The sequence below is a fragment of the Zalophus californianus genome, chromosome 9 (genome assembly GCF_009762305.2).
Source record: "Zalophus californianus isolate mZalCal1 chromosome 9, mZalCal1.pri.v2, whole genome shotgun sequence".
Classification (NCBI taxonomy): domain Eukaryota; kingdom Metazoa; phylum Chordata; class Mammalia; order Carnivora; family Otariidae; genus Zalophus; species Zalophus californianus.
The window spans coordinates 7,705,927-7,730,464 of NC_045603.1; the positions used below are offsets into that span (position 1 = coordinate 7,705,927).

The 24,538-nt window shown below is 58.0% G+C and overlaps 2 protein-coding genes and 1 long non-coding RNA gene across 4 annotated transcripts in view; 2 read left to right on the forward strand and 1 right to left on the reverse strand.

Moving 5' to 3' along the window:
• Positions 1-9,831, forward strand: CHADL (chondroadherin like). The gene is given in 7 exon segments (XM_027594330.1): positions 1-54; positions 1,500-1,668; positions 2,366-4,066; positions 4,593-4,759; positions 5,485-5,683; positions 9,244-9,441; positions 9,676-9,831. Coding segments are annotated over 7 exon segments (2,598 nt in total). The 5' UTR covers positions 1-46.
• L3MBTL2 (L3MBTL histone methyl-lysine binding protein 2) overlaps positions 8,141-24,538 on the reverse strand; it is a 21,542-nt gene continuing 5,144 nt past the window's right edge. For both annotated transcript variants that reach the window (XM_027594456.1, XM_027594457.1), the window contains 14 exons: positions 22,399-22,522; positions 21,525-21,604; positions 19,910-20,027; positions 19,354-19,488; positions 18,991-19,079; positions 15,283-15,514; positions 14,811-14,887; positions 14,531-14,635; positions 13,657-13,804; positions 13,171-13,253; positions 12,400-12,634; positions 11,856-11,921; positions 10,573-10,689; positions 8,141-10,202 (listed from right to left, as the gene is read on the reverse strand). In XM_027594456.1, coding sequence (XP_027450257.1) covers positions 10,090-10,202; positions 10,573-10,689; positions 11,856-11,921; positions 12,400-12,634; positions 13,171-13,253; positions 13,657-13,804; positions 14,531-14,635; positions 14,811-14,887; positions 15,283-15,514; positions 18,991-19,079; positions 19,354-19,488; positions 19,910-20,027; positions 21,525-21,604; positions 22,399-22,522 — 1,722 coding nt within the window. In that variant the 3' untranslated portion in view covers positions 8,141-10,089. The remainder of the gene's footprint in view (positions 10,203-10,572; positions 10,690-11,855; positions 11,922-12,399; positions 12,635-13,170; positions 13,254-13,656; positions 13,805-14,530; positions 14,636-14,810; positions 14,888-15,282; positions 15,515-18,990; positions 19,080-19,353; positions 19,489-19,909; positions 20,028-21,524; positions 21,605-22,398; positions 22,523-24,538) is intronic.
• On the forward strand, positions 10,163-10,716 carry LOC113922496. The gene is made up of 2 exons (XR_003519955.1): positions 10,163-10,235; positions 10,500-10,716. It is a non-coding gene; the product is annotated as an uncharacterized LOC113922496 (long non-coding RNA).

Here is a 24,538-nt window from a genome sequence, read left to right on the forward strand (position 1 = left end):
GCTCCCGCTGCATCCAGGCTGGACTGGCAGTACGAGGCGAGGCAGCATGGAGGGGTGAGTCTTTGGGCCCTGGGAGGGTACCAGGGGGCGTCTACAGAAGCTGAGGGGCTGCAGGCAAGCCCCTGGCCCTCTCTGGGCCTCTGACGGGTTGGGGGACAGGGGCTCTGGGATCTGTTGGGGGACAGACAGATTCTCCAAGGCTGTCCCCGAAGTGGTTTCGGAGGAAGGTGGTGAATGGCAGGGTGGATGCTCCAGCGAGCCGCTGTGGGCGCGTCCTCAACCTCAGTAGGCCTCGACCTGGATGCTTGTCCCTGAGGGTTTTGTCCCCACGGGCCCCCCTTCCCCGGTCCACCCTGAGCCTCGGAAGGATGCCAGCAGCCCCGGCCTTCAAGGGGATGGGACCTCAAGGAGACTGAACAATAGAGGGCGACGAGCAGTGAGGAGGCTGAGGATGGGGGCCCGGCCCGGGGCCCAGGGCCCGGCACGGGCTGCCCGGAGGCCGAGATGTGGGCTGGGAACAGCAGCAAGAGCCGGGGGACTTGGGAGTCACGGGCGGCGAGGAGGAAGCTCTGTCGTGTGTGTTTCTGCTCTGGGAGCCAAGGGTGACCCTGGAGAGTCGGAGCACATTCCAGGTGGGATCAGGAGTCAGGCAGCGGGGAGATGCTGGAGGGCTTTAAGGTGGCAGTGTCAGAAGCCCGTCTGTATCTTGGAATATCTTGGAAGTTTGCCTTCGGTTGGTGGTGGTGAGCAGAGTGTGGGGGAGCCACAGGCAGCGGTTGTGGTTGTGAGGTGAAGGCTAATACGGATACGCTGGGGGAAGACGGATGGGGAAGGGGATGGAGCTACCCAAAGCAGAGCCCGGGCCCATCCCCTCAGCACCCCCGGCCCAGTCCGGGCTGGCGGGGTGGCATCAGATGGACGACAGGCCTAAGCCTCCTGCTCACCTGCCAGTGTGGCTCTGACCAGCCAGTAAGGCTCCTCGAGCCCCTCGGACCCTGTAACACCTGGTCCCCTGAACCTGGCCTTACACACTTGGGCCCGGCCTGGGTGCCCCTCTGGCTGCAGGCCGTCTTCCTACAGCGGGTGCCACTATGCTCTCTGCCACCATGTCTGGGGACGGGCTGCTTCTGTCTCTGCCACCCTCACGCTGGGAGGTCCAGGCCTCCCCCTGGACCCGGGAGCCTCACCACAGCCTGGGCACACCCTCTGAGCCCTCAGGTCATCCTTGCCTCCAGCAAGGCCTCCCTGAGCCGAGGGGCAGGCAGTGGAGGAGACTTGCCAAGTCGCCTTTCTGAGCCTCAGTTTCCCCCAGCGTTAAACAAGGCTAACAATAGAAGCTTTGCTGCATGGAGTGTCGTGAGGCTCAGAGCAATGACGCCTTCCCTGGGGCCAAAGGAGGAAGACGTCTCAGGGGCTCCGGAAACAGGAGCTGGGCTCGGTGAGGGGACAGCATGGGACCCTTGCCCCTGTGAACAACGGACCCTTTCTCCCTCTCCCAGGCCCCGGAGAGTCTCCTTGGTGCTGCTGCTCCTTCTGCTGCTGCCACTGGGCCCAGCTTGGCATACAGCTGCCCAACGCTGCCCACAGACGTGCGTTTGCGACAGTCCCAGGCGGCACGTGGCCTGTCGGCACCAGAACCTCACTGAGGTGCCAGACGCCATCTCTGAGGTCAGCAGGGTGAAGGGGGCAGGGAGGACAGCAGGAGGAGCCTGTGTTGGCACCAGGGGATCTGCCACTGCCTGGCTGGGAGACCTTGGCATGTCACCTTTCCTCTCTCAGCCTCAGTCTTCACATCTGTAAAATGGGAATAACAACCACCACTAGGGAGACAATCTATTTAAAATTCTATGTGACTGGAACAAGTAGGTGACCTGTAAGATAAATATTGAATTGGGACGCCTGGGCGGCTCAGTTGGTGAAGCGTCTGCCTTCGGCTCAGGTCGTGATCCCAGAGTCCTGGGATCGAGCCCCACATCGGGCTCCCTGCTCGGCACAGAGCCTGCTTCTTCCTCTGCCCCTCCCCCTGCTTGTGCTCTCTCTCTCTGATAAATAAAAAAATCTTAAAAATATATGGAATTAATTACAAACCCTGTGGGAGAGAACTAGAGAGAGCAGGGGACGTACCGGAATAAGATATGGTCTCTGCTCTGTGGAGTCAAGAGCTAGGAGGGAAGAGGGAAAGTAAACAGGCAGCGACAGTTCCCAGGTGGCTAGGGAGGAAGGCTTCCTGGAGGAGGTGTCGGGGAGCAGGATGAAGAGAATGAGGAAAAGGTGAGGGGGAGAAGAGTGTCCAGCTGAGGGAACAGCGCGTGCAAAGTCTGTAGTCCTCACGCTGCTCAGCCTCCCCCTGCCTCTCCCCGCTCAGCTGACTCAGCGGCTGGACCTCCGAGGCAACATGCTGAAGGTGATCCCCCCAGCTGCCTTCCAGGACCTGCCTTATCTGACACATCTGGACCTGCGGCACTGCCAGGTGGAGCTGGTGGCCGAGGGCGCCTTCCGCGGCCTGGGCCGCCTGCTCCTCCTCAACCTGGCCTCCAACCGCCTGAGCTCGCTGCCCCAGGAGGCCCTGGATGGGCTGGGCTCGCTGCAGCGGCTGGAGCTGGAGGGGAACATGCTGGAGGAGCTGCGGCCGGGCACGTTCGGGGCGCTGGGCGCGCTGGCCACACTGAACCTGGCCCACAACGCCCTGGTCTACCTGCCCGCCATGGCCTTCCAGGGGCTGGCGCGCACGCGCTGGCTGCAGCTGGCCCACAACGCGCTCAGCGTGCTGGCGCCCGAGGCCCTGGCCGGCCTGCCTGCCCTGCGCCGGCTCAGCCTGCACCACAACGAGCTGCAGGCCCTGCCGGGGCCGACCCTGTCCCAGGCCCGCGTCCTGGCCCGCCTCGAGCTGGGCCACAACCCCTTCACCTACGTGGGCGAGGAGGACGGGCTGGCGCTGCCCGGCCTCCGGGAGCTGCTGCTGGACCACGGCGCCCTGCAGGCGCTGGACGCCAGGGCCTTCGCGCGCTGCCCGCGCCTGCACACCCTGGACCTCCGTGGGAACCAGCTGGCCGCCCTGCCCCCGCTGCAGGGCCCCGGGCGGCTGCGCCGGCTGCGGCTGCAGGGCAACCCTCTGTGGTGCGGCTGTGAGGCCCGGCCGTTGCTCGAGTGGCTGGCGCGCGCGCGGGTGCGCTCGGACGGCACGTGCGGGGGCCCGCGGCGCCTTGGAGGGGAGGCCCTGGGCGCCCTGAGGCCCGCCGACCTGCGCTGCCCCGGAGACGGGGGGGCGGCGGCGGAGGAAGAGTGGCGGGCGGCCGCGCGGCCCCGCGTCCCCCCGCCTGCCGCCCCCGACGAGGCTGACGGGGCCGCCCGGCCCTGCCCGCGGGCCTGCGTGTGCGCCTCCGAGTCCCGGCACAGCGGCTGCGAGGGCCGGGGCCTGCGGGCCGTGCCCCGCGGCTTCCCCGGCGACACCCAGCTCCTGGACCTGAGGCGGAACCACTTCCCCTCGGTGCCGCGAGCCGCCTTCCCGGGCCTGGGCCAGCTGGTGTCGCTGCACCTGCAGCACTGCGGCCTCACCGAGCTGGAGGCGGGCGCCCTGGCCGGGCTGGGCAGCCTGATCTACCTCTACCTCTCGGACAACCAGCTCGCCGGCCTCCGCGCCGCTGCCCTGGAGGGGGCCCCCCGCCTCGGCTACCTGTACCTGGAGCGCAACCGCTTCCGGCAAGTGCCCGGGGCCGCCCTGCGCGCCCTGCCCAGCCTCTTTTCCCTGCACCTGCAGAACAACGCCGTGGACCGCCTGCAACCTGGGGACCTGACAGGCCTGCCAGCCTTGCGCTGGCTCTACCTGAGCGGCAACCGCATCACCCAAGTGTCCCCTGGGGCAATAGGCCCAGCCCCGGAGCTGGAGAAGCTGCACCTGGACAGGAACCAGCTGCAAGGGGTGCCCACCGGGGCCTTGGAGGGGCTGCCCGCCCTCCTGGAGCTGCAGCTCTCGGGGAACCCGCTCCAAGCCCTGCCAGACGGGGCCTTCCGGCCCGTGGGCCGCTCACTGCAGCACCTCTTCCTGAACAGCAGTGGCCTGGAGCAGGTGCGCGGGGCAGAGAGTAGGGGTGGGGGAGGCGGCATGAGGCCCCATGCAGCATGCACTCACTCCGGCAGACACTGCTGCCCCCACAGCCAGGCCTGAGGCTGGTCCGGGTGCCCCTGGGATAGGCCAGACCCTATGCCTGCCCCCAGGGGACAGACCAGGTGGACTCCGGTGCCACACAGAGAGGCCAGCCAGGGAGGGTGCTGCCGGAGCATGGAGGAAGGAGGAGGTGGGTCCATGGGGTTCTTGTGCACTTTGAGGGCAGGGCTGGAGCCACCAAGGGGATCTGCCATTATCGGGGCGTGTTCGGGCATAGCAGAAAGAACCATGAGCTGGGCGTCCGGGGGACATGCAAAGGGCAGGCGCTTTGGGATCAGACCAACCAGGGTCCGCACTGCCCTTTCTGCCAGGGCCACCTTGTGATCTCCACTTCCCTTCTGCTGGGGGAGCATGGGGCTACCTCCCAGGCCTAGGGGTGAGACGGGCCTGGCAGGAGCTCACACCAAGGCTTGGAATGTCCTCGCAGATTTCTCCCAGGGCCTTTTCGGGCCTGGGGCCCTGGCTGCAGAGCCTGCACCTGCAGAAGAACCAGCTGCAGGCCATGCCTGCCCTGCCTCATCTCAGCCAGCTGGAGCTCATCGACCTCAGCGGCAATCCCTTCCACTGTGATTGTCAGCTGCTCCCGCTGCACAGGTGGGCGCCTTCACCGGCCTCCCCGCCACCAGCTGGGGACCCACCAGCTGCTCTCAGTCAAGCCCCACCCTCTCCCCAGGGCACCGTGGCTGCGCTCGCTGAGCATCTTCAGAGGGGAGGGTCCTGCCAGAGCCAGCTGCCGTTCCTGAGGGAGCCAGAAGGGCCTGGGGCTTGGGGTGGACTTCTCTGGGCCTGGATTCCCTCACCCATCACGTGGGAATGCAATCCTCCCAGCCTAGTGGGGCGGGACCTAATAAATATTTGTGGGCACTTCATTAATTTCATAAGAAAGCACCAGGAACCCTGGAGTCCAGCAGAGCTGGGCTCCAATCCTGCTGTGCGACTAACTCGGGGCCCCACGCCTTCTCTGTGCCATTCCCTCATCTGTAAAGGGGACGTAAGGAATCATGTCCACCTCGTGGGGGTTCTTCGTGAGGATGACACTGTCAGCTCGCATATATAGATTGATTTGAACAGTGTCTGGAGCACCCTGAGCTCTCTGTCTCTATTTATTACTATTACTGTCCCCTTTTTACAGAGAAGGGATCTGAGGATTGAAGTGACTCATTCTGAGTCTCCTGATTGGTGAGGGGCTGAGCCAGGATTCCCCTCCAGAGCCCGCCCTCGCCCACCAGGCTCCACGGCCCCCCAGTTCCCAAGGACCTCCTCGCGTCCCTCAGGAAGGCTCAGCACAGCGGGGTCCCTGAACTCTCTCCTCTCCTCAGGTGGCTCATGGGGCTGAACCTGCGTGTGGGGGCTGTCTGTGCCGCCCCTCCCGGCGCCCATGGCCAGAGGGTGAAGGCTGCAACTGCTCTCTTTGAAACCTGCCCCGGCTGGGCTGCCAGGAAGGCCAAGCGGATGCCCGCCCCCAGGTCCAGTGCCAGGAGAGCCCGCATGAAGGGATGACGGTGGACAGCAGACAAGGTTGGCCTGAGGCAGGTTGGGGGGAGGCCTCGGTGGGTGGGTCAGGTTCCAGAGAGCCCAGGGGAGCAGGAATCTGGCGTCTCTCGGTTCTAATTCATGTGGTTCCAGATCTGGGCAATGACTCGTTGCTTCCCTGCCCTAATACCTGTCCCTGCTCCTCGCCTCCTCCACCCCTGGCTGGGCCCAGGTGGGTGTATGGGGAAATGACCACATCCTGTGGGACAGTGGTCTTTCCGAGGAGCCACAGGATACCTGGACCCAACGTGTTCCTAAAAGCAATGCCGCTGTTACCGTATTTGCTGGGTCATTGTTGACTCACCCCCTCCTGGCCTCGAAGGCCTGGCTCACCCCTGGGACAGAAAGAGCAGAGGCCCAGGCGCTGTTGCGGCCGCCTCCCGGGGCTCGTCAGCCGCACGCTGGCCCCTGCTCTGCGGTGTCCCATCACCTGCCTGGCATTTACGTTCACGTCCTTGAGCCCTCGGCTGTAGTGAAACTGTGCAGCACGCACTGAAGGGCGAGCAGGATACGGGGGGGCCTTGCATGCGGGAACCCCTGCTGTGTGCTGAGGGCACAGGGAGGTGAGGCCAGTCCTGAGAGGGAAATTGAGAACAGAGAAGTGGGTCCTGGTAAGACAAGGACGGGGCTCAGCCTGCCCCTGGACCGGCATTCGCAGGACTTGGGTGCCCGGGGACCATGAGATGGTGTAGAAGCGCCCAGGGGCTGCCGTGAAAAAGGACCACAAACCGGGTGGCTTAGGACGACACACATTTTTGTCTCACTGTCCTCAGAAGCCGGAGAGCAAGGTGTCCACAGGGCTGTGCCCCCTCTGAAGGCTGCAGGGGAGAGCGAGCCTTCTGAGCCCCTTCCAGCTTCTGGTGGCCCCAGATGTGCCTTGGCTTGTGGCCGCACAACTCCTCTGCTTGACTTCACATGGCATGTCCCCCCGTCCCATCTTCCTGCTTCCAAATTCCCTCTCTCTAGAAGGACAGGGGTCATATTGCATTAGGGCCCACCCTGATGACCGTGTTCTAACTTGATTACCTCTGTGAAGACCCTTTTTCCGAGTAAGGTCTCATTCTGAGGTATGTCTTCTTTGCCGGCGGGGGGCGGGGGGGTGTGCCCAATTCACTTCCTAAGTGTTCCTTGTCCGGTAGGCTGGGAGGAAGGAACCCCTAGAAAGACCCCAAGCTGAAAGTGAGCAATTGTGTCTTAGAGGTCAGATCTGGAACTAGCAGTAATGACAACGGCATTAATGGCCGCGGACACGTCCTGCCAGGTGGCGCTGATGAAGAGCGTCGTGTTCTCTCCCGGCGGCAGCCCTGGAAGCTCACGTGGATGCTGAGCGCAGCGCTGACGGGGCCGGCTGCAGGTCAGGGCTTTGGATGAAAGGGAAGACCCCGCACCCTGACTCCCGTGGTATGCTGGCTGCAGCAGGAATTGGTACATCTCAGACCATTCCATCCAGCCACCCTTTTGGACATGGAGATCGTCCACCGAATGCTAGCCCTGGGGTTATAGGCTTTTCATTTTTGCTGAAAGTGGCAGTTTCCTCCCAGGAATACGAAGGAATTGATAGGGGCCCTAGGTGCCTGGCTGGCTCAGTTGGTAGAGTATGTGACTTTTTTTTTTTTTTTTGAGCATGACACTTGATCTCAACTCCACGTTGGGCATGGAGCCTACTTAAAAAAAAAAAAAAAAAAAAGGACCCTGACCTCGAGGATCACATAGGGCCCCAAGTCCCGTTCTGGGCGTGCTCACCTTGCTCACGGCCACGGCAGGAGCACGCATGCATTGCAATTTTGAGGCCCAACCTCTAGCGTGCTGTCTGGCACGTAGAAGATTCTTCAGAAAGGACACTGAATGAATGAAGAGTACCTCCTGGTGGTAATATGGCAGACCACCCTGGGTTTGATCCTGCTGCTGTCATTTAACAGTTGTGAATTTAAGCAAACAAGTTACTAAACTCTGATAAGATGAAGTCAACCTGTACCTCAGGGTTCCTGTGAAGCTGAACTGTGTCTAGACTGGGGAACAGTAAAGGAAAGGTGTGTGCATTTGCACTTGGTCTCATCTGCACCAGGGAGCCACTGCCGGTCATGGAGCGGCGGGCACAGGGAATGGAAACGGTTCTTCAGGAGGTCTCATAACCAGCAGCAACCCCCACCCCCGGCTGGACTCCAAGCTCTCTGGTTCGCTCCAAGGGCAAGTGAGGTACAAAGTTGGTCCTGTGCCTGGAGTGAAAACCTCCCAGAAGCCCACACTTCCATCTGTGATGAATCAAGTAGACCTTTCGGCCCCAGCAACACAAGTCACATATTTTCAGGTCACACACTCATGGGGCTTAGTACCAGGCTGCTGCGGCAGACCAGGCCCGGGCTCGGCCCCTGGGGAGCTCAGGGTCTTGCAGGAGAGGAACGGCAGAGACGCAAATACGGGTAACCCACAGTGTGGTTGCTATGGAGATGGGGCGCTCAAATGAGGCCATTTATTCATTGTGCTCATGTGTGAACCCAGCCTTCACAGGAGGTGACAGATGAGAATACACTCAGCTCTAAGAAACAGAAATCTGACGAAGGACTTCCGGAAGTCCGGGGCGGCCAGTCGAGGGCGGGAATGGCAGCTGGCCTGTCCTCCGACCCTGCCATCCTCATCAGGGCACAGGCAGGCTGCAGTTCGCTCAGGAGGAAGGAACTGAAGGTTACAATGCCATCCAAGCCCAGTTTTCCCAGAAGCTCCAGTCAGAACGGGATCCCCGAACTGCAAGGGGTCTGGGGACGAGGCACTAGCTTCAGCTGGGAGCAGGAGCCTGCAAGAGCTCCATGGGTACACTGTGAGCCCAAATGCGTACCCCAGGCCATCTTTCTCCCCTGGGGGCTGAGGTTATTGACCTGTCACTGTCCAGGGCTGGGGTGCGTGTGTGACAGCAGGGGAAGGCATGGCCTGTCCTTGATCTTCACTATGTTCCAAATCTAGTCACTTTTTGGGGGAGTTCAGGCTGCACCAACTGACCGCTTTCTGGGCCTGGTTTCTACACCATGTGGGGCTTTCTAGTGCCTTTAGTAAAGGAGTGAGGATCAAGTTCTCTCTGGGAAAAAAGTGACTGGAAATCAGCTCCCCTTGGGCTGGTCACCCCATCAGCCCGGGTCGCGAGCAAACGCGTGGCCGGCACCCCGCCCAGCAAGCACGGGCAGTGGCAGCCTGACACACCAGCTCAGAGAGTGTAGCTGGACGCCCGCGGCAGCACAGCCGTGCCACGTGGGGGACGACACGGGGCCCACCTGGCGGTGCGTCTCCACCCAGAGACAAGAAATAAGGGCAGCCTGCCTCCACCTCACGTTCCGGGAGAAGTTACTGAAGAGACGGAAAGAGGAGACGGTTTCCAAGGAGACTAACTGGGAAAAATAAAAGCTACTGAAATTTGGGCAGACACTAGGGGAGCTTCTAGAACGTAATTTCAGAGAGGAGGATGGACAGGAAAGGAGAGAGAGCCAGGAAGCATGTCCCGCTACCCTCTTCTCCCTTCCTCAGGGCTGACCGCGCCCCTGCCCCGTGACCCCCAGGCAGGGCTGCACCTGGCCCTGGTTAACAGGGGGAAGGGGGTGAAAGGACACGCCCCAGCCAAGCGCAAAGCTGGCAGTGGTCCCCCGGCCAGCGGGGGCCTCCTCATCGCCCTGGCCTTGCCTTCCAGTCCTGCCACCTCTGCATCCCCTCGGCCACCAAGCCTCCCCACCTGGTGCAAGCCCCCTAGCCAGGGGCAGGCCCCACCTCTGTTCCACTGTTCCTTTTAGGAAATAGGGGTCAGTTCTCTTGCCAACAGAGAAACCAGGTTAAGGCCACCTCACAAGTCACCAGAACCTGCCTCCTGGTCACTGCTGCGTAGCTGCCTGCCAGAGGTGGGCGCGCGCATGGGGTTCCCTGGCCTCCCTAGGGTGCTGGGAGGAGCGGAGCGCCAAGCCCAGAGGTGAGAGGCTGCTCCACGTGGCTGCTTTCAGGCACCCACCACACCACTCACCACCAACCTGCGGCTGGCTCCCCCTCCAGAGCCGCTCCAGGCCTCTGTTACAGGACTTGCTCGGCCACACCCATACACGCCTCACGGACTCGTCTTCCAGTATGACTGGGGCAGCCCCCGACCCCATGGCAGTTGAGGGGTTTGTGGGTGTGGAGGGAAGTTACTGTGAGGAAGAGCTTTGGGAACTGTAGCTGCAGAAGGAGTCGCTCACAGACAAATCTGGAGGCTTCGGGCAGCCCCGGTCACGCAGGCCTGGCCAGAGGAGGGCAGAGGTCCTTCGGTGCCCGCCCTCACAGCACCTGGCAGAACTTAGGCAAAAAGGCTCGGTCTCCAAACTAAAGCAGGGGTAAGGGTGGTAGCAACAGAGGAGCCCCGGGCTGGCCGTGGGGAAGGCTTAGTCGTCTGTCTCCTCTTTGATGTTCTCGAGGGGAACAGGCAGCTCTGGACTCGGGGCTTTGTCCGGCGTGGCCATGTCTAGATGTTCTTCCTTCACGCGCACGGCAATGACTAAAGAGGAAGGGGGGGCGGTTGGAGAACAGAGTGAGTGTGCGTGAAACTCTGGGAAGGGCGGGGCCTCTGGCTCCCTACAAATGGGGGCCCTCGGGATGTGGCGGGGAGGTGGGAATGGCACCTTCCTCCCCGTGGGGCAGGCGGCAAGATGGAGAGGGCCCGGCTGGAGATGTGTGGCTCCGTTCAGAGGTGGGGGTGGGTGTTTTGGAAGCTCTCCAGGCCCAATGGTCCGAGAAGGACTGCTTGGTGCCCAGAAAAGTCCCTTCACACTGGACTCTCCTCTTCTGTGCCCAGGTGGGGGAGAAGGGCTGCCTCTGAGCACTGGAGCAGGCCGGCCCTGGCTTGACCCTGCCCGGGAGGCTCTTACTCTCTTCAGGAACAGGATCCGGTGAGATCTTCTCTGCGGCCTGCAGGTCATCCTCCAGCAGGGGCTTCTTGGACCCCTGTCTGAGGGGCCGGGTCTTGGTCGGTGGTATTCTTTTCCCTTTGAATAAAAACAGAATGAAACCCAGCACAGAAGGGGCGCCTGGGTGGCTCAGTCGTTAAGCGTCTGCCTTCAGCTCAGGTCATGGTCCCAGGGTCCTGGGATCGAGCCCCGCATCGGGCTCCCTGCTCAGCGGGAAGCCTGCTTCTCCCTCTCCCACTCCCCCTGCTTGTGTTCCCTCTCTCGCTGTGTCTCTCTCTGTCAAATAAATAAATAAAATCTTTAAAAAAAAAAAAAGAAAAGAAAAAAGAAACTCAGCACAGGGCTGTATCCATGGGAGGCTCGACGGCAGGGGGCCATCCAGCGGTGAGCAGAGGCAGTGTACTGGAGGGGCAGGTGCCAATGTGGGGGAACAGAGTGTGAACTCTGACGCTGCCCCTCGGGCGCAGAGAGCTTGGCTCCCCTGGGTGTGCTTGCTGAGCTTCCTTCCTTTCCTCACCTGTGAAGTGCCGTTCCCAGCCCCAGCACTGTGGATGGCACAGGGCCTGCCCACATGATCAACTCAAACCTGATCCTGCCCAGGGACCGCATCTGCTTCCTCCTTGTCCTGTTTCTGGACAAGCTCTTCTCTGTGTGGTGCCACCTCATGGAGCCCATCTTGCTGCCACAGGCCGGCAGCTCTGAAGGATGGCTTTACCTCCCCCTCTCCCCGCCCCACTCCACCTGCCGTCCCCGCAAGCTGAGCCCGCACAGGGCTCAGGACCCGTTGAAGACTGGGGCCCCGCCTAAGGAAATGACACCGAAGCTCCCACCCCTGAGGGTCCCAAGAGAAGAACGACAGGCTTGAGGAGAAACTGCCAGCCCCCATACATCTTACTGTCAAACAGCAGTTGTGCACTGCCGGGGGGCCGATGGGGCCGTGCTGACTTCTGACCACAGGACAGCAGGGATGGGGACCCCTCCCCCTTTTCTCTCTTATAAATGGCATCTCTTGCCTGTTTTCCTTGGGATCCTGACCACTGCCAGAGACGGAAGGCTCCCTCTTTGTGCTCGGGTCCCTTGAGACAAAGGCTGACAGGCCCGCTGGGGCCGAAGGGCAAAGGAGAGCAGATGGGGGGATCGTGAAGAGTGCTACCTGCGCGGTGACCCCCCCCCCTGCTCCCAGAGACACAGGCCCAGCTGCTCCAAGTCCCACGTCAGCCTGGCTGCTTGAGAGCATCACTTACTTTTCTTCCCAAACTGTTTCTTTTTCTTCTTTGTGGCCTCTTTGGCCTTCAGAGGTGTGGTTGGCTCTGTTGTCGAAAGACAAGGGCAAAAGGTAACAGGAGAGTTTGAAGAGGACACGGTTCAGGCGCACCCCGAGAGCCCCTCCACACCTCACCAGCTTCCCTTACACACAGGACACCCCAAGAAGGAAAGCCAAAGCTGGGCAATGAGAATGGGGGAGGGACGGGGAGCGGCTGTCCCTTCTTCCCACCCTTGTCACCTGGGCTGCTCTGAGGGGCCTGGGCGGTTTACCTGGTGCACAAGGGCACGAGCATACGACAGGGTGGGCAAGGTCAAGGAAGGCGCTCTGCAGGCCGGAGGGAGAGGGAGACAGGTCAGGAGTGGGAGGTGGGGGCACGAGGGCCGCTCTCTCATTAGAAGTGGTCCAGGAGACTTCTGGGTCTCATGCCAAAGAATGAGGCAGGTATGGGGCAGGGGAGTGGTTGGCAGGAAGGAAAAAGAAAAGGAAAGTCAAGAGTCCCCTGGGGCCGCGGGAGCCCAGACCTGCGGCCACCGGTGGCTGGAGCTGGTAGCCGGTGAGCTCACACCAGCCGACGGGGTAGATGTCGGGGGACTCACAGTCCACCCACTGGTCATACTCGCTGTCCCAGCCATCGAAGTGGATACTGAGGAGCCTGTGCACCACCCGCTTCACCGTGGCCACACAGATGAGCCGGGGTTCCATCAGGTCCACGGCCTCCAGCTTCATGCCCACCTTGAAGCCATGGTTGGGGCAGTCCTGGGGAGTGGGGAGACGCAGTGACCAAGGCAGCCAGCTCCCTGCCCCGGTGGGGCTGAACTGGGGAGAGCGAGTGGGCTGGGAGTGCCTGTGGGGGAGTGCCCCCTGGCAGTGGTCCCACTGCTCTCTGTTCCCAGCAGCAGCCCCTCCGGGAAAGGGAGCAGGCTGGACTGTTTGGCAGAATGCCTATGGCAGGGTTTGGGACTTATCCCCTAAAGGAGCTGGTCTCCACCGTCCAGACTCAAGGAGGGAGAAGGGGGTTGGAATTAACACCGCTGACGGCGGGCAGGGCCACCCCAGGCCCCGTGCTTCCTCGCTCTCCTCACCATGTTTTTTTTTTTTTTTTTTTTTAAGATCTTATTTATTTATTTGAGAGAGAGAAAGCACATGACGGAGGGGGGAGGATCAGAGGGAGAAGCAGACTCCCTGCCGAGCAGGGAGCCTGATGCGGGACTCGATCCCGGGACTCCAGGATCATGACCTGAGCTGAAGGCAGTCGCTTAACCAACTGAGCCACCCAGGCTCCCTCTCCTCACCATGTTGAAGAGTCTCGACGGAGCTACTTTTGACTTGGTCTTCTCCAAGTAGGTGTCCCAGCTGAAAGTGTGTGCCTCGTAGCCTGGTGGAGCAGAAAACATAGATTTGGAGGGAAAGGAAGGAAGGCAGGAGGGAGTCTAGGAGAGGAGCACGGGCCAAATGGGCACCCACAGCTGGGTCAGGCCCCAGCCCGAGTCTCCCCAGCAGCCTTCTTCCCTCCTCCCCAGGCTGGTACCTGCTCTAGGACCCTGGTCCTGTCGTACAGGTTGTTCACTGCCTAAAGGAACAAGTGGGAGCTCTGCTCACCCAGATACCCATTAGCCATGGAGCTAAGTCAGCCCAGTGTAAGGGCTGGTGGTGTTGGCTTGGGTGGCTCTGATAGCTCTCCAATCCACTCTAAGACTCCAAGGCCCAGGGTCCGGCTTGGGCAGGAATCTGGGCCTGTGGGCACACACTGCCATTTCTGACTATGAGGACTGTCTTACCTTTTGGGGGTGTGAGCTCAATGTCATTCTTTTGGCAGAAGGTGGCTGGGAAGATGGCGTGGGAGGAGGCATGGTAACAGAACCAGTCTGAGCCGTCTGTGGAGGGCCCCCCATCCACACAGATCATCAGGTAGCCGTCTAGGAGAACCTAGTGGTGGGGGGAGGGGCGGGGGCAGGCAGACACCATGGTATCATGAACTGCACCCCCATCCCAGGGTAAGGTGGCTATGGTGGGGACACGAGGCAGATGGATCCAACCGGAGTTAGATCTCAGCCTTCCCTGAGCTTCTGCTTCCGAGCACTCAGCACCGCTGGGTGTCTCATACTTCATGAGCCTCATACTCATGAGGCTCTTTACTTTCCTCACTAGACAGCAAATGCTGTTCCCGCAGGGACTACGTCTGTCTTTTCCAGTGTTTTTGGTGGTGAGCACACAGGCCCAGCCTGGAGAAGACTGGCTGGATGCACAAATCAGCATGTCCCCAGGGGGGCCAAGGTGGAGTGCTCAGGCCACAGCAATAATGGAGGTGGCGTGCAGAGAAGTCAGCACAGCCATGGCTCCTGGCCAGGCCGCCACTCGAAGGAGAGGACGTGTGGCGGTGGGAAGGCCCCCAGGGAGGTTGACAGGGCGGGGCCTACACCCGACACAGGACCAGGCTCAGGCCAGGTGTTCAATAAGCACCTCTCCAACACGCCTGGGACCTGACACGAAAGTCGATTCTGGGCAAGAAGCAGGTAAGACCCCTACTCTCAGAGGTGCGGCACTCCCAGAGCAGCCAGAGTGGGGAAGAGGGGACGGATGTGAAGGGCTCTGTGCCACCTCACCAGCTCCCGAAAGCCACCCTAGAAGCTACAGGGCCAGGCCCAGGCTCACCTTGCAGATGGTTGCCACACAGATGTTGCCCAGATTCAGGGGATCAATGGCTTCCAGTTTCATCCCCTCCTCAAACCAACCACCTTCCGTGTAGACAGCTCGAACCTTAAAGGAATGGGGCAGTGGGGAAACTGGGTGGCCCAGGAGGAGGGTGGGGGGAGCTGGCCTCATCTGCCACAGGCCTGGGAAGGAAACAGGGAGGGAAAGGAACACCCCGGGGTCGTGAGGCCTGGAATGGGCCTGTGGCCAAGATGAGAAGTGCCCGAGGGCTGTGCCTCACCTTCTTGAACAGGTAAGGAACAGCGTCACAGTAGATTTTCCGGAAGGTCGGATGGTGGGCCATGTCACTGCGCCTCTCTTTTGGGGAGATGGCAGAGGGAGCAAGGGAGAGAAGGGAGTTGCAGGCTGCTCACAGGGCCAGCTCCCTCCCCTCCCCAGAAATGTGGGGGCTGCCCTGCATGTGCTCTAATCTGTATCTTGGCACCCCGTGCCCCCCACCTAGACCAGAAGACAGAACACGTCCGGAGCTCTCTGTGGGAACTACTGAACCCGTAAGATCCAGACGCTTCCCACATCACGTAACCTCCAGGTTCCAATCGGTTTAAAACCCTTACAAACTGAGTGACTGTGGTCAAATCATGCAACCGCTCTGGACCTTGGTACCACCATGCACATGCTGGAGGTGGTCACCCCCACCACACGGTGGTGTTGTGGGGTGCAGAGCCGCTCCCGCCCCGGCCCCGACAGCAGACCTGACAGCTTGATGCCGTGGCCGACTCGCCGTGACCAGCCCACTGGGTGGATCAGGGGGCTCCACATGTGGCACCAGAAGTCGTCATCACTGTCGCCGTCCTCATAGAGGAGCCGAAGGCGACCTCCGATTACTGTGTCCACCACGGCCATGCGGGTCCGGGACACCTGGGCCTTGTCCACCACCTCTAGCCGCATGCCTTGTCGGAAGGGGTACTTCATGCTCTCCACCATCTGCAACATCAGAGCACAGGCCTGCTGTGGTCCTGGGGCTCCCCCACCCTCCTTGTGTCATCTCTTACTGCACCCAGCCCTGGGTCAGGAAATGGGCAGATGAGCCCTCCCATCCCACCAGGTTCGACCCTGGCCCCCAATTCCCCAGGATGATGTGGAAGGACAGCACACAGCTTACAAGGTGGGCACCAAAATGCCAGTCAGTCAGTATGATGGGAAGTATAAATACCCCTTGCAGACGAAGGACACAGGTGCCCCAGAGGGCTCAAGTGACTTGCCTATGCTCACCCAGATTCACTGGTGCCAGAGCTGGGCCTTGAAACTGGTCCCAGTGTCCAGCCTTGTGCGCTTTCCCACGGCCTCCACCTCCCGGCTGAGGGCACATACGGCTCTAATGTCCAGAGAGCTGAGGCCCCCGGTGCCTCCCTATGTCGTTATAGCTGTGAACCCACTGGGCTGCAACTCTGAACGGCTATCCACTGACCCAGCAAGGGACAGTGACCAAGATGCCCGTAAGATGTTCTAGAGAGCCCTGATTACAGGCTACGGATGAGGGGGTAGGAGAGTCTTTCAGGTCACTGTGACCTCAGTGCTGTCCTGCCTGGGGTAGGGAAATGGGAACAGTGAGCTCTGTAGGGCTTTCACAGCCAGGGAAAACCAGCCCCAGCCTAGGCAAGGTGGGGACTAAGCTGTGCTATTTTTTTCTTTTAAGATTTTATTTGTCAGGGGCGCCTGGGTGGCTCAGTTGGTTAAGCGACTGCCTTCGGCTCAGGTCATGATCCTGGAGTCCCGGGATCGAGTCCCGCATCGGGCTCCCTGCTCAGCGGGGAGTCTGCTTCTCCCTCTGACCCTCTTCCCTCTCGTGCTATCTCTCATTCTCTCTCAAATAAATAAATAAAATCTTAAAAAAGATTTTATTTGTCAGGGGCGCCTGGGTGGCTCAGTCGTTAGGCATCCGCCTTCGGCTCAGGTCGTGATCCCAGGGTCCTGGTATCGAGCCCTGTGTCGGGCTCCGTGCTCGGTGGGAGGCCTGCTTCTCCCTCTCCCACTCCCTCTGCTTGTTTTCCCTCTCTTGCTGTGTCTCTCTCTGTCATATAAATAAATAAAATCTTAAAAAAAAAAAAAGATTTGTCAGAGAGAGCACACATGATCTGAGCCAAAGGCAGACACTTAAGACTGAGCCATCCAGGCGTCCCTAAGCTGTGCTATTTCAAAGCCCACCAGGAGGGGGAGCATCTCCAAGGTCACAAAGCAGCCACCAGGCAAAGCTGATAAGACTCCCAAACCACAGACCGGTCAGACATCTGCCCAAGGCCTGGAATACAAGTCCAAACCGACTGCCTGACTGGCCCATTTAGGAGAGAGACACAGGGTGAGGCCTGGGTTGGGGTCCCTCTGGGCCACCTTCCTCTCCTAGCCTTTGCTGACACATTCCTTTCTTTGACGCCCACCCAGGGCAGCCCACAGCCCAACACCACTTTCATGGCCTCTTTGTTCAGTCACGCCCAGAACCTGAGCTCCGTAGGGGTAGAAGCCAGGTTTGGGAGGATTCATCTCGACCATCTCAGTTCCAAGCACAGAACTAGGCACAGAGTTAGCGCTCAGTCAACAGTTTTTCTCCTTGACAAACACATAGTACACACCTGACCTTGGCCAGTGGGTCATTCATTCAAAACATTTTACTCAGCACTTACCACACTATAGGCATCAAAGGAACCAGACTGGATTTGGATTAGAGCTTCCTTCACAAACCCACCCCCTTTTACCTTCCCTACCCCCAATCCTCAGAGGCAGCTGCTTTTGTATCCGCTGCAGGACTGGGTACATGACAGTGAGTCACTGTGTGCTTGCTGACTGGTTCACATGGAACCAGAATCAAGCTCTTCTTTTTTTTTTTTTTTTTAAGTAGGCTCCATGCCTAGCGTGGAGGCCAACGTGGGGCTTGAACTCATGACCCTGAGATCAAGAGTTGGATGCTTAACCAACAGAGCCCCCCCAAGGTGACCCTCATTTTAATTCAAGCAGAGGAGAGGCCAGCTTGATAACGCCAGTGGCTGCACCAGCCACTATCAGCTACCTCATCTTCAGACAAGTGCCAGGAGAGAAGGAGTGAACGCTTGTTTTCAACTGCTCAATCTGTCCCCTGTGCAAGGCGTTATGAGAACAGGAGAAAGAGCTTATAGCTTTGTTGGAAAGAGAGTATGGGGCTGCCTGGGTGGCTCAGTTGCTGGGCGTCTGCCTTCGGCTCAGGTCATGATCCCAGGGTCCTGGGATCGGGCCCGCATCAGGCTCCCTGCTCAACAGTGCGTCTGCCCTCCCTCTCCCCACTGCTCATGTTCTATCACTCTCTCTCTAATAAATAAATGAAATCTTAACAAAAAAAAGAGAGTACGAAAAGATAAATTAGCAAAATACAGAGAAATAAAAGAGTAAACGGACAGTACCCAGCAAGTTCAACTAAAGCAAAAATCATTTCTACTTTAGGGGAAAAAGCCAAGGAAAGCTTCCTTGAAGTGCTGGAACCATTCCTTGCCATAGGCCCACTCTGCACCAGCTAAGACTCACGGTGGCAACCTCTCCCGGTGCCTTGGATGAGATGGCCCCGGCTTCTATTCCATCCTTACTTTCCGAAACTCTTGGCTTCCAGACCACCCAAACCCTACCCATCAAGGTAGAATTCAAATGCCATTTTGTCCATGAAGCCTTCCTTGAAAGCTGCTCCTCTTCAGGCCACAGGGCCAGTTCAACCACGTGCCACAGCAGCACCCGCTCTGTGTCCCCTGCCTGCTGCTGTGCCGCTTGCGGAGGCAACATGAGAACCGCACCTGTGCGCATCTGGGTCCGGAGACCTCAGACGCAGTCCAGGCCCCTATGTGAGCGAGCCCCACAACAGAGGGTCTGGTGCACAGAGGTGGGAGAAACGAAGTCTTCACTATGTATCCTTGTATTCTCTTTGAATTCTTAACCACGTGTGTGATTTTTTAAGTTAAGGAGCTAAATTTTACAAAATTAAAATTAAAAGCCACAGAGATGACTCAGAGACACACCCCTGGTTCAGAACCCAGTCTATTTTATATTCCTGTGCTTGACTTTGTTTCCTCTGCCAGACTGGAGGGTCCTGAATACAGGGTCTGTATTCCCACAGTTCCTTGTACGCAAGTACTTAATAAAATCTGTGGGACGAATGCTCCTGAAAAATACTATGAGCAAAAGTAAGGCTCTGGAGGAGCAAACAGGAGACAGAGCAACGTGATCAGCATGGCAGGGTCAGAGTCTGGGTTGAGCGGGGGAGGCTGCTACTAGGCTGGGAAGGCGGACGGCAACCGACATCCTTCCTGGAGAAACGTGGAGCTGCTAAAGACTGGCAAGCAAGGGCGTCTTTGAGAAAATACTCCCAGTGAGTAGCATGGACAGAGAAAATGGAAGAGGGGCAGGAAGGAGATCAGTTAGGAGACCCAAAGGGCTCAGAGCCAGACCTTGATATGGAAATCCACGGGAAGTGTCCTGGAGCCCACCAACCGTTTCATGAGGTACCCCTTCCAGTCGGTGAACTTGGCATGGATGGCTGTGGAGACACAGCAGATTCCTGGTTACACAGACTGACAACGCTCCCACCAACAGGGGGCACCAGAGCAACTTATTTCTGCCTCTTCAGGGCAGCCATGACATCTAATAAAGCCCGCTGTACAACTTGGATCTGCCACGGGGCTTCTGAGACTGGAGGGGACAGGAAGCAGGCTGGCAAGTGGGTTCTGTTCTGGGCTAACCTAAGACAAAGGGTGCCCCTTCTACCAAGGGCTCTGCACGAACCACAACAGGGAACGTTCTCATCAACTCACTCCGCGGGGGCACCAGAATCTTGCTGTTGACGGCGCACCAGCCAATGGGGTGGACGTCCACCGTCCCCAGGTTGCACCAGAAGTCGTGGCTGGCGTCATTTTCAAAACCTTCGTACCGAAGGAGCACCCGGTACCCTGAAAGGAGGGGGGCACCGGTGAGGGCGGGCGGGATGGGGAAAGGTATATTCTCAGGCCTTCCTTCTTCTTGAGCCTAAACCCGACTCCTCTTCCAAGAACCCCTTCCAGGCAAGTGGGCACGACAAACCCACGTCGTGCACTCGGAAAGCTATACGACACAGCAGGGGGAATGAACTTTCTGCAGCCTGGTTGTTCCTGGAAGAAAACCTTAAAAAGGGGACTTTACACACTTGCCATGCTTTGTGGCCTCTTCGAAGCCAGGGAACGTAGGAGAATCCCAAGAAAGGATTGGCAGAACTCCAGGGGTTGGACTTTTTGTTTGCTTCATGAAGCCAATTTGTGTGTGCCATACTGCCCCCCTGCGTGGAGAGGTCCTCCGGACCCAGGCCCTGCCTGGGCCAGAGGAGCGAGCACCCACCTGCGGCCTGGATGACAGAGGCGATCCAGTACACCCGGCTGGGGAGCACGGCGTCGCTGTTGAGCACCTCCACCTTCATCCCCTTCATCACATCCTCCCACTGGTCATAGAGTGGGACCTGTGTGGGCATGAGAGCATTCGGGGGGATGGTGAGCAGCCCGAGTGGACAGGGGAGAGCGGCTGGCCTCATGAGCCCTGGCGTCCTTCTCGGCACCTCGGTGCACATCACTCGCTGCATGCGGCCAGCCAGGCATGGGACTAGGGATGAAGAGAGGAGCAAGACGAGTCCGCTGCCCCTGAAGAGCTGAGGCAGGACAGGAGGGGTGGGGGGGATGGGACGGGAGGGCGGGTGCAACAGCCAGACATCCAGAGTCAGCCCTGAGTGCTGATCTCACAGGACCCCAGCTCCTCACTCTATCATCTAGTGACTACACCTCACACCGCCTGGTGCTCGCCACGTGCCAGGGACTGTCCTCGGCACAAATACCACCTCCTTCAATCGTCACTCAAGCCTGGGCAGTAGTCTCTCAGCCATCACCATGCTGGCTCTCACATACTACTTCTGGTATATTCTTTCTCCACTTCTCCAACCGGCCTTCTCCTCTTCAGATGCTCTCCAGCAGCAGCGGACCCTTCCTGCTTGCCTTCCCTATATCTAATCCTCACTTTGCACCAACAGCACCTGGATTCCCCTTTGGAGAAACTCACCATTTTTTTCATTCTCATCCTGGCTTAAGCTCATCGGGGTATCCCATTCCATCTCTCTGGCCAGAGAAGAACCGAGAAATGGTTATGCCACCCACGCACACAAGGGCTACACATTCAGGTATGCTGAATGCAAGTTCGATGTAACTCCCCTGCAGTGAAAACTCAGGGCAAAAGAGCTTCCCACTAGGGAAGGTGTGCGCCTTCAGGAGCAATGCGGAGAAAGAGAGTCAAACTTCCCAACTTTCCTCTGTCCGCGGTGCTCCCCAGAGTTCAGCAGCTACGAGGATGGGACTCTGGCCAGAGGGCTCCAAGAGTAAAGAGGCTTCCTCTCCTCCACTTCCTGGCTTGAAAGACCAAACAGGAGCACCACTCTGGGCAGCTCCCTGGCCCCCAGAAGACGGGAAGCATCTCTGCCTGTCCTTCTGCTCCAGGCCCAGCCCCCCAGGACCTCACTCTTCTGTGCTTCTCTGTGCAGAAGTGGGCTCCAGGAGGATCCCCATCTGCCTCCCAAGGCCCAAAGGGCCCAGGGCAGTTCAGAACAAGCTTTCAGTGGGAAAACATGGAACAATGGGGAAGACAGAAGGAGAGGATTTCTATAAAAAAGAAAAAAAGAAAAGGATTTCTAGCACAAAGTCCCATTACCTAAGTAAGCATAGTGAAAATGACCTCAGAGGGACACATGGTGCTAGACGGGCTGGATGAGGCTTCGTGGGAGGATGCTGAAGAAAGGTGGACAGAAAGGTAAACCACAGCGAGTGGCAAAGCCGGACTGCGCCCACCCAGATCTCACCACTGTTCTCTCCGGGGTGCCAATGCCAGCCTGGAACGCTTGGGAGGCGGGCGGGTGAGAGGGGTGGCATGCGCCCAGGTTCCCAGCTCTCCCTCCCCTCATCTCCAGGGCACTCACGTGCTTAAAACAGCTGACGGGAGCAGCTTTGTAACTGTGGTCCTTCAGGAACTTCCCCCAGTCGAAACCCAGGACCAGCGCTGCAGAGCAGAAAGAGGAAGAGCTGGAAGTCAGCAGCCCTGCTAGGAACCTGGGCCCAGGAGCCTGTAGAAACAGGTCCTTCCCCACCCGGGCAGCCCCATACCTGCCCCGTCAGTGGCCATCAGAACAGGGCTGGACCTTATCCAAAGGGTGACAGACACTCAGGAGTGGAGGAAACATTCAAGGGGAGTGTCTGATCTTTCTTCCCCGGAAAAGAAAAGGAAATCCAAAGACCTTTGGGCTTAAATTCCTTAGACCTCCCCCAACCTCTCATTGGCCACAGCTTATCAGAATGGGTGGGAGGGGTGCACACCTAGGCTCCTCCAATCCTCATGCCTGTGGAGTTCAACTGCAGTCAGAAACTCAGACCACCTAAAGCAGAGTTGCTTAATGCTTGTATGTTTAGAAACTGCTATACACACTCAGAGAGAAAGGTTCCTTTCCTTACCCCACCACCCCTCTCCAAACCAGAGAGGGGTCTTCACTGTCCAAGGGAAACAGAAGCCAAAGGGCCAAAAGCAATACAAGAGAAAAGAAGCTAATTCTTGGCTTCTGAATTTATCGGGAGTAGGGGTCCTGGCACTTTAGGAATGACTAAAGGATTCTCTGGGGTAATTTCCACACCACCTACTGATGGGGAAGATGCAATCCACAGTGAGCTTGGACCAGGGCACTCTCTAGTTGCCCCAACCGTTCCCATTCCTGGCTCCTAGGCAGGGCCACTCCAGGACGGGCACCCCACTCCCACCCGACCCTCAGCAGCTTCCTGAGCACCAGTGCCCTGCTGTCTTACCGTCTTGCCCTGTTGGTGTCCCATCTGCTAGCTGTCCTGTCCCTTGCGAGTGGAGGAAGGCTCCGATTTTGGCAGACCAGGCTGCCTTGTGGAGCACTTTGGCTTTCTTGGTCGGCGGCTTTCCCTGGAGGGAGGAGAACATGTGTGTTACCCAATGGCTGAGGACAGGACTCTCGAGTTGGACCGCCTAGGTTCAAACCCTGGGATTCATCCAGTTACTTAACCTCTCCAGTTTCTTCATTTGTAAATCAAGTGGATAACAATAACAATCTTAACTCAGAGGGGGGTGGCAAGGATGAGAGTTACTGTATTATGCCGGCACTCAGTCAGTGCTTAGCTTTTGTTCGACAAGGGAGGACAGGGTCAGAGGAGCTACAGGGCAGGGAGGGACGCTTGTTCTATCTTTTCTATCTTTTAAGTCTTGGCTTCCTCCAGGAACTTTTCCCTCACGGCTTCAACTGAGCCAGCTCCTCCCTCCGGTGCTCCTACAGACTTATTGCAGAGAGTGGGCCTCAGAGAGGTCTGTGAACTGAGTCAGGAGGCAATATTTTGTACACATACATGAATGTTCTGGAGCAGGTCCGTGGCTTTCATCAGGTGCTCCAAGGGGGCATCCCCAAAGGTGAAAGGCCACTAATCTGGTCTATAATTTGTAACTTAAGCACTGCTCAGAAAGGCCCAGAGAATTTATTTTTATTTTTCAAGAGGGAGGGAGAGACGGGGAGAATGAGGTTGGGGAGGGGACAGAGGGAGGCGGAGAATCTTTTTTTTCTTGGGGGGGGGGGAGAGAATCTTAAGTATGACTCCACGCTCAGCGCGAAGCCTGACACAGTCCATCTCACGACCCTGAGCATCATGATCTGAGCCCAAATCACGAGTCAGATGCTTAACTGACTGAGCCACCTAGGCGCCGCCCCTCTCCCTGCCCCCCTGCCCCCCCCCCCCCCCCCCCCCCGCCACCAGATAATTTACTTAAAAATATCAGTGAAGTAAAAATGTGAGTTTAAATCCCACACAGACCTGGGGTCAAATCCTCGCTCTACAATTTCATTTGTATACCTCTGAGTAAGTTACTAAAAATATTTGAGCCTTTAAAATAGGAATTTAGGGTAGCCTGGGTGGCTCAGTCATTAAGCCTCTGCCTTCGGCTCGGGTCGTGGTCTCAGGGTCCTGGGATCGAGCCCCACATCGGGCTCCCTGCTCAGCGGGAAGCCTGCTTCTCCCTCTCCCACTCCCCCTGCTTGTGTTCCCTCTATGTCTCTGTCAAATAAATAAAATCTTTTTAAAAGATTAAAAAATAAAATAAGGGGCGCCTGCGTGGCTCAGTTGGTTAAGCGACTGCCTTCGGCTCTGGTCATGATCCCAGGGTCCTGGGATGGAGCCCCGCGTTGGGCTCCCTGCTCGGCGGGAAGCCTGCTTCTCCCTCTCCCACTCCCCCGGCTTGTGTTCCCTCTCTCTCTGTCTCTCTCTGTCAATTAAATAAATAAAATCTTTAAAAAATGTTTTCATTTAAAAAATAAATAAATAAAATAAAATAGGAATTTAAGGTGCACCTGGCTAGTGCAGTCAGTAGAGCATGCAACTCTTGATCTTGGGGTTTTAAGTTCAAGCCCCATGTTTGGTGTAGAAATTACTTTAAAAAAAAAAATCTTAAATAAAATGGGAATTTAAAAAAATTCATTTTTAAGAGATCATTGGTTGGACTCAGTCCAAACACTTAGCAAGTACTCCCAAATTGTAGCTATTAACAATACTATTATTAGCTGAGGAGAGAGATTTTTCTGTGCCCTGACTAAAATCCGCGTAAGGGAAACAATTATCTCACAAAAGTGAGAGATAAATTGTATGAAGTACTAAGCAGAAACCTTGGGACACTGTGACTTTCAATAAATGTCAGAGCAGTGGGTCTCAAGCTCTGCTATGCATTACAGTCACCTGTGAGGGGATGTCTTTTTTTTTTTTTTTAAGATTTTATTTATTTGACAGAGAGAGACACAGCGAGAGAGGGAACACAAGCAGGGGGAGTGGGAGAGGGAGAAGCAGGCTCCCGCCAAGCAGGGAGCCCGACGCGGGGCTCGATCCCAGGACCCTGGGATCATGACATTAGCTGAAGGCAGAGGCTTAATGACTGAGCCACCCA